Source organism: Monopterus albus, unplaced genomic scaffold, assembly GCF_001952655.1.
Source record: "Monopterus albus unplaced genomic scaffold, M_albus_1.0 scaffold191.1, whole genome shotgun sequence".
In the NCBI taxonomy this organism is placed as follows: domain Eukaryota; kingdom Metazoa; phylum Chordata; class Actinopteri; order Synbranchiformes; family Synbranchidae; genus Monopterus; species Monopterus albus.
Window position 1 is genome coordinate 233,577 of NW_018128071.1, and position 7,926 is coordinate 241,502.

Sequence of the window (7,926 nt, forward strand, 5' to 3'; positions counted from 1 at the left end):
CACATGTTGCATGCTCTCACAAGCCCCTTTCAGGCATGCGCTGGAACCCTCTCTAGATTTTATCCAGGCAAGCTGTAGGTGCGATGTCAGAGTTAGTCCACCCAGACTTTAAGAGGACTTTTACCTTGCCAGCTCCCTAGTATAAAGTCTGTGTAAGATCCAAATGAGCCACAGTGAACCCATGTAAGAAAACAGTGTATAGTCAAGAGTATTCATATGGTTCAAGTGGGTGTTTTGATATCATGCAACCAGTGTGAAATCAGAAGGAAAAAAGCATCTGATGGCGAAGAAAAACTGTCATTTTGAACGAAGACGCCCAAAAAAAAAAAATCTGGAGACAACAAGATTTTGGAACTTCTGTCGTTAAGAGCTGGAACCAGAATTTAAGGTATAGCGAGAGACTGGGTTGCTTATGACCAAATTACAAGCCGTGTCATTATCCCACCTCCTGTGCACTTTACCCCTGTGCACCCCCATGCATAAACTAAATGAAGTATTTCCAACAGGTGAGAGCGCATCTGGCACAGACTATGTTCTGTTGTGTGCTACATGTGTAAAAGGGCAAAGTCTGGACCTGATTCTGCAGACATAGTCAGGAGTTCATGTGTGAAAATGGCTACACGCTCCTCTTCACAGCCTCCGGTGTCTTTCTGGGAGATGCCCTGCTGCCTTTTGTCTGCAGTAGTAATATCACAGACATACAGTGTCCTTTTTGTAGCGTTTTGAAATTATGCTCTTTGTTTCTTTTTTGATTTTGTTTGGTGATTTACAAACCCAAAACTATGCATTAATTCCTGTCAGTATCACAGCATAGTGTTAACAGTACTCCTTTCTATCTTCTTCATTTCCATGCAATCTTTTCTTGCCTGTGATTCCTTATCATCACTTACAGCTTGTAACATCAGACATTACTCATAAAGCTGAAAAGATCCAAGCCTTCTGTTCTATGTTTCATTGTATGCTTTCTTTCAGTAAACCTTCTTGTGTTTCATGTTTTTTATAATCCTTAAGTTCTAAACCAATAATTCTTCATTCATTAACATTTCTACTTATTTAACACAGAGCCATGATCAGATGGTTCAACTCATTCAGGTCAGACAGACTGTCCTGTAGACAGGACTCCACCACTTTGAGCCACACATTCACTCATGTCCAATAAATCATTTCCATCTGTATGGTTTACTTCATTTTAGCCAATCCCATCATTACCATCCACTGCAAAGCCCGCCCATCCCAACATGACAGTCTTGCCGAGAGCAGATGGAAACAGCAAATCCAAAGGTAAAGGCCTAGAAAAGTAAAAGATACTGTAACATGTACAAAGTGTATTTGGTGTCATTAGATCCTCATCGGTGTGAGAGAAGCAGTTTTTCTATTTGTCATGTTTCCTGGTGAAATTGCCCTGTCAGCTTTGTTGTCATTATTTGCATGTCATTAGTACAGCTCCCCTGCTGAGAGTGGACATGAGGAAAAGTCTCTTGTAAATACTGAAAAAGTCAAACCCAGTTGTTTGGAAAAAACATTGTGCTGTATATGTATTTGAGGTGTGATAGGATGTCTTTATTCCCGACAAATACACTGAACAAAATTTTAAACGCAAAATTATAAACATTTTTGTCTTTGCCCCCTTTTTTCATGAGCTGAACTCAAAGATCTATGACTTCTTCTGTGCACACAAAAGGCCTATTTCTCTCAAATATTGTTCACAAATCTGTCTAAATCTGTGTTAGTGAGCACTTCACCTTTGCTGAGATAATCCATCCACCTCACAGGTGTGGCATATCAAGATGCTGATTAGACAGCATGATTATTGTACAGGTGTGCCTTAGGCTGGCCACAATAAAAGGCCACTCTAAAATGTGCAGTTTTATCACACAGCACAATGCCACAGATGTCGCAAGTTTTGAGGGAGCGTGCAATTGACATGCTGACTGCAGGAATGTCCACCAGAGCTGTTGCCCGTGAATTGAATGTTCATTTCTCTACCATAAGCCGTCTCCAAAGGCGTTTCAGAGACTTTGGCAGTACATCCAACCGACCTCACAACCACAGACCACGTGTAACCACACCAGCCTAGGACCTCCACACCCAGCATCTTCACCTCCAAGATCGTCTAAGACCAGTCACCCAGACAGCTGCTGCAACAGTTGGTTTCTATAACCAAAGAATTTCTGCACAAACTGTCAGAAACCATCTCAAGGAAGCTCATCTGCGTGCTCGTCGTCCTCATCAGGGTCTCGACCTGACTGCAGTTCATCGTCTTAACCGACTTGAGCCAGCAAATGCTCACATTCGATGACGTCTGGCACTTTGGAGAGTTGTTCTCTTCACGGATGAATCCCGGTTTTCACTGTACAGGACAGACAGAGTGTATGTCGTCATGTGGGTGAGCGGTTTGCTGATGTCAGCGTTGTGGATTGAGTGGCCTATGGTGGCGGTGGGGTTATGCTATGGGCATGTTATGGACAACGAACACAGGTGCATTTTATTGATGGCATTTTGAATGCACAGAGATACCGTGACGAGATCCTGAGGCCCATTGTTGTGCCATTCATCCACGACCATCACCTCATGTTGCAGCATGATAATGTACAGCCCCATGTTGCAAGGGTCTGTACAAAATTCCTGGAAGCTGAAAACATCCCAGTTCTTGCATGGCCAGCATACTCACCGGACATGTCACCCATTGAGCATGTTTGGGATGCTCTGGATCAGTGTATACGACACAGCGTGTTCCAGTTCCTGCCAGTATTCAGCAAGTTCGCACAGCCATTGAAGAGGAATGGACCAACATTCCACAGGCCACAATCAACAATCTGATCAACTCTATCGTCACACCAGATACTGACTGGTTTTTGGAGCCCCCCGAAAACATTATTATAAATATATTTATAATAATTATCAACACTAACACAGATTTAGACAGATTTGTGAACAATATTTGAGAGAAATGGGTCTTTTGTGTGCATAGAACAAGACGTAGATCTTTGAGTTCAGCTCATGAAAAAAGGGGGGCAAAGGCAAAAATGTTGTTTATAATTTTGTTCAGTGTATATTTCAGACACACCAGAGGTAAAGTAAACCAAGATCTTTGGCCTGTGTATGTGCTGGCACATTAGTGTGTGTGTTTGTGCTTGTGGCACCATGAATAATAATACGGTATAAGCTGTTATTTTCCTTGTGTGATTTTGCATGTAAAGTTCTGTAATTTGTGTACTATAATAGGTGCCACTGTTTTGGGTTCTTCAGTAAAAGAGTACTGTAAGGTCACATTTGCATTCGAGGCCACAAATGAAGATGAGCTGAGCCTTAAAGAGGGTGATGTCATCCATGTCCTGAGTAAGGTAAGCTTCAAGTGACTTATTCATTAAAGTTGTACAATCAAAGGGCAAAAGAAACAGCTGGGCTTGTTTGGAAACGGTACAAAAGTTCAGTAAACTGAGTAACTGTTGCTGCATCACCTCTACATGTGATCAAGCAAAGTCTACTAACTGAGCTAACCTGCTGGATTGGTTCACTTTTCACCTTGCATGCTTCTTTTCAGTGGCAGATCTGTAAATCATAAAGGTAGTTTAATGGCTCAGCTAACATTAGCCATGTCCACGTCTCACCTGACTGTCATAGCCTGAGGACACATGAGAGAAAGCCTTTGTTCTAGAATGTCATCAGTCTGCCTGTCAGTCCCACAGTTTCAACCACCAAACACCATTTCAAAGCGCTCTCCTTTACTTAAGAGTTTGCCATCACTCCATCACTCTGCTTCCATTTTTCAAATTGGATAAAACATAGTTGCAGTTATCTTGTTTTTTTTTATATATCGGCTAACATTCCCTCCATTAGTTTTGACTTGTTTAAGATTCAGGCTATGCAACTGCAAAATCCTACTTCATTTTACAGCTATGAAGCGATATCTCATAGTAACCACAAAATGTTTAGATAAATGTGAATCTACACTATCATCAAATTATCCCCACCCCCACTACAAACCATATTCTTGGTGGCCAAACAACGAAAAGAACCAGCCTTTGTTTTGAAATTATGACAAGGGTGGTTTAAAGGATATATCCTGGTGAAAAATGACTCCAAGGTTCCTCACAGTAGTACTGGAGGCCAGAGCTTTTTCATCTAGAGTAACTATATGATTAGACAGCAGATTTGTAAGGTTTTCAGGCCCAAGTACAATAACTCCAGTTTTGTCAGAGTTTAGAAGTAAGAGATTACAGGTCATCCAGGCCTTTATGTCTTTAAGACATGCTTGAAGTTTGATCAACTGATCTGATTCATCTGGGTTCATAGATAAATAGAACTGTATCATCTGCATAGCAATGGAAATGTATGCTGTTTCCTGATAATATTGCCTAAAGGGAACATGTATAAAGTGAAGAGAACTGGCCCTAACACAGAGACACAGAGCCCTGTGGAACCACCATGACTAACTTCAGTTTACATGGAAGATTCAACATTAAGATGAACAAATTGGAATGTTTGAATGATGACAGATGATGCTCAAGCAATGTTAGACTGATCTCTGTGAAGTCGGTCAGTCAGAGGGTCTCACCATCTTCTGCTTATTATTTTCGGTGATGTCAGTGTTGTATGTCCAGGAGGCCTCAGTGTAGGCATTCCACACCACCTCAGCTGTCCTGTTGTACTCGTCCAGAAGCTTCTTTGCCTCAACCTCTTCTGTATTTTTGCCTGGAGAAGAACAACAAACTGGCTCAAATGCAGGTAGGCACTGTAAATTAAGATCTATGTATTTGTGTAAGAAAAACCACATTTAGCAAAATTATGATGCAAGAAATATTATTGTAAAGTGTAAACACCACAATTTGTTCTTCCTTTTGTTAGGCATTTCGTGAACTTCAAACATCGCACATGGTGGAACACCATGACTAACTTCAGACTGTATAAAAGATCCATCCTTAACATGAACTAATTTATCTGATCAGTAAGATCTGAGCTAACTCACTGCAGTTCCTTTAATCCCACTAACATGTTCCAATGTCTGTAGTAAGATGTTGTAATCAGTGGTGCCAAAAGCAGCACTGAGATCTAAGAGGACAAGTCCTTTGAGGCTAGGAGGAGATGATTCATTAGAGTTTAATTACTTCATAACTCTCACCCAGAACGACAAGTTTGGGAGCACATAATATCACAGTAATATCAATTCGGCAATTTAAGTGTTTAATTTTACGAGGATATGTGTTCTTACTCTTAACTGGCCAATTTGGCTTTATCCTGTCCTCTCTGCTGGACACACACTTGCACTGCTGCAGAGGAGCTGCTGGTCTCAGCCTCCATATCCACAGGGATTCAACTTGTTTTCATACACATGCAGATTTTCAGATTCTGCCGTTAACTAGATAAAATGAGCATTTGTTTTTACTGGTTCTCATCAGTTCACTACAGTCGGCATAATGAGCACCTTATGGGTTTTGTGGGTGAAGAGAAGAGGCATTTTGACAACAGGGAGAGTGAAGATGTTGCATTTCTGCAAGTTTGTTGCGTTCAGCTTGTTCAACAGGTGTTTGATTAATTACCCTCTCCATTACTTTTGGTTTTGTTGCACACATCTGGTGGTGGTGTCGCAGTAAAATACTAACTACTGTACCGCATCATCTTGTCTGCTTATGTGTGTGCTCACAGACACGCTGTTTGTATGTCTGTGAGCACCCCTTCCCACCTTTGCAGAGAGACAGAGGAGAGATTCAGAGTTCACAGTCGGCTTTACTTTTGTCATCGTCACTTGTCTTAAAATATCCATGAAGCACTGAAATTTGTTCTTCACCTCCTAACGAGCAGCTCAGCCAGCATAAGGTTAATGTAATGCAGCTCTTAATTGGTATCGGTACCTGATACTGATACTGGTATTGGTGTATCCCTACTTATTACAACATGTAATTTAATCATACAGCAACATGTGATTGAATTAGAGCCACAATTTAATCATCAATCCTTCATATAGCCCATTACCCTCAGTTCCTACCCACTCGCTATTGATCCAGTTTTTTTACATAATAATGCTGAGTGCCTATAGTCCACTGGGAGAACAGAATTCAGTGCATTTTAGAAGAAATATTTCATTGTGTCTCCAACATATTTGTTAAAAGATTTTCAGTTTTTTGAATTGACACAGATAGTGCAGGCTGATAGGTAGATACACTATATCATAGTACAGAGTTTGTTAGATGATATCTGCTCTGTAAACAGATCAATAGTGTGGGTTAAGTAATGGCTTTTCCTAAGATGACTTTGGTGTTCTGATCCCAGTGAAACAAAATAATGTTAAAAATTTGAGCACATACAGAAAAATCTCTCTGTCTTTGTTTTGTAAATACAGAGTCAAACCACTGTTGCAGCAGTCTATGGTAGATTTCCGGCATTCGCCCTAGACTTACTCTGTAACACTTGTCATATGTGACAAGGTTGTTTGTGCAGATTGTGAGAGAGGAAGGAGACCCTTTTGTTTTTTTATTCAGTTCTGACAAGACAGCAACAGTCTCACTAGTCACATTGCAAATCTTCATGTCCTTTCATGCTTCTTTGGGCATTTACAAACAATGGGTGTGATTTCCAGGTGCCAAGGGAGGGCTTTGTTTTGGTGGTTGTATTTTTTTTCATTTGAATGATGTTATATGGCAGTAGTTAGTTCTTTTCTGTCATAACTCCAAAGTTTTCAAAGAGCCTCTTTAGCTGTCTTGTTTGACTGATTTAATCCAAAGAATTGGTCCCGAGTCTCTCCTGCTGAGTCTTCCTCTGTCATTCAGGAGTAAACCAGTACAAGTCAACTGGCCAACACAGGACATGCAGACTCTGGCTGAGTTCATCTGTGTCTGACATGCTGACTGTGACTCAGGCTTGATATTTGATAGCAGGAGATTGGTGACGCATTGTAATGATTTCTTCTGTTTCACCACCCAGAGATCTCAGAAAGGTACCACCATCTAGTGGAGACTGAAGTTAAGTGCATGTAAAATGGCCAGAGGTGATGACATTTTTGTTAGGAACAGGCATACAAATTGTCACCCCAGATTTATTATGTTTCTGGTGTCCTGTGAGCCCTTATCACCTTATCAAATCTGTTTTTAATCATAGAGGCACTACAATTTTCTTACTACAGTAGCATTAACATTAGAATTTTCCTTGTATTTTTTCTTCTTCTGAATCTGCCTTGCTGCTAAATAAATACAAAACAGGAGTATTTACCAGAAAGAGACAAAGCAAATGTTAGAAATTCATCACCATTGACTCTTTTTTCCTTTGGTGCTATGACAGGACACAGGAGAGCCTGGCTGGTGGCGAGGGGAGATTGGTGGTAAAGATGGTGTCTTCCCTGACAACTTTGTGGTCATGGTTTCTGAAGCAGACAAGGAGGTGAGATCAGTGAATTACTGTTAACTATTTTCACAAATGATTAATTATTAAAATAGCTATTATTATTTTGCATTGCTTATAAATTCTGAGACTTTGCAGCTTTTATTTGCCTTATGACTGTCTTTGGGTTTTTGACTATTGGAGATGCAAAAAAGCTAATGAATTCTGTCACCTCGGAGTTTCAGATTAAGGCATTTCTCCTTATTTATCTGATATTTTATAGATCAACTGATTTAAAAAAAAAGTCATTGTTGTCACAGTCAAAAGTAAGCGTTTTTGTTAAATGTTCTGTGTATCTGTTAATGTTCGGTGGTGTTGGTGTGTATTTGTGTCTTTTGTGCCTTCCTCTACTGGTATATAAACACCCTGTAAACAAAGGAACATTTAGGTGACTATTCCTACAACAAACTGGTGGCTGATGTAGATGAAAGTTTCTTTGTTCAGGTGTGGTGTTGAAACTTCCAATTTGCAGGACACATACTTAAACATTAGATTAGCAAGAAAACCATCTATTTTTTGTATAGCATTTAAACATTTGAAATGAAAAAATAA

General features: G+C 40.2%; 1 protein-coding gene across 2 annotated transcripts in view; it reads left to right on the top strand.

Annotated features, from left to right (window-relative positions):
• Positions 1–7,926, top strand: part of cd2ap (CD2-associated protein) — an 84,430-nt gene that overhangs the window by 55,502 nt on the left and 21,002 nt on the right. For both annotated transcript variants that reach the window (XM_020617527.1, XM_020617528.1), the window contains exons 7-9: positions 1,194–1,281; positions 3,226–3,344; positions 7,276–7,374. In XM_020617527.1, coding sequence (XP_020473183.1) covers positions 1,194–1,281; positions 3,226–3,344; positions 7,276–7,374 — 306 coding nt within the window. The remainder of the gene's footprint in view (positions 1–1,193; positions 1,282–3,225; positions 3,345–7,275; positions 7,375–7,926) is intronic.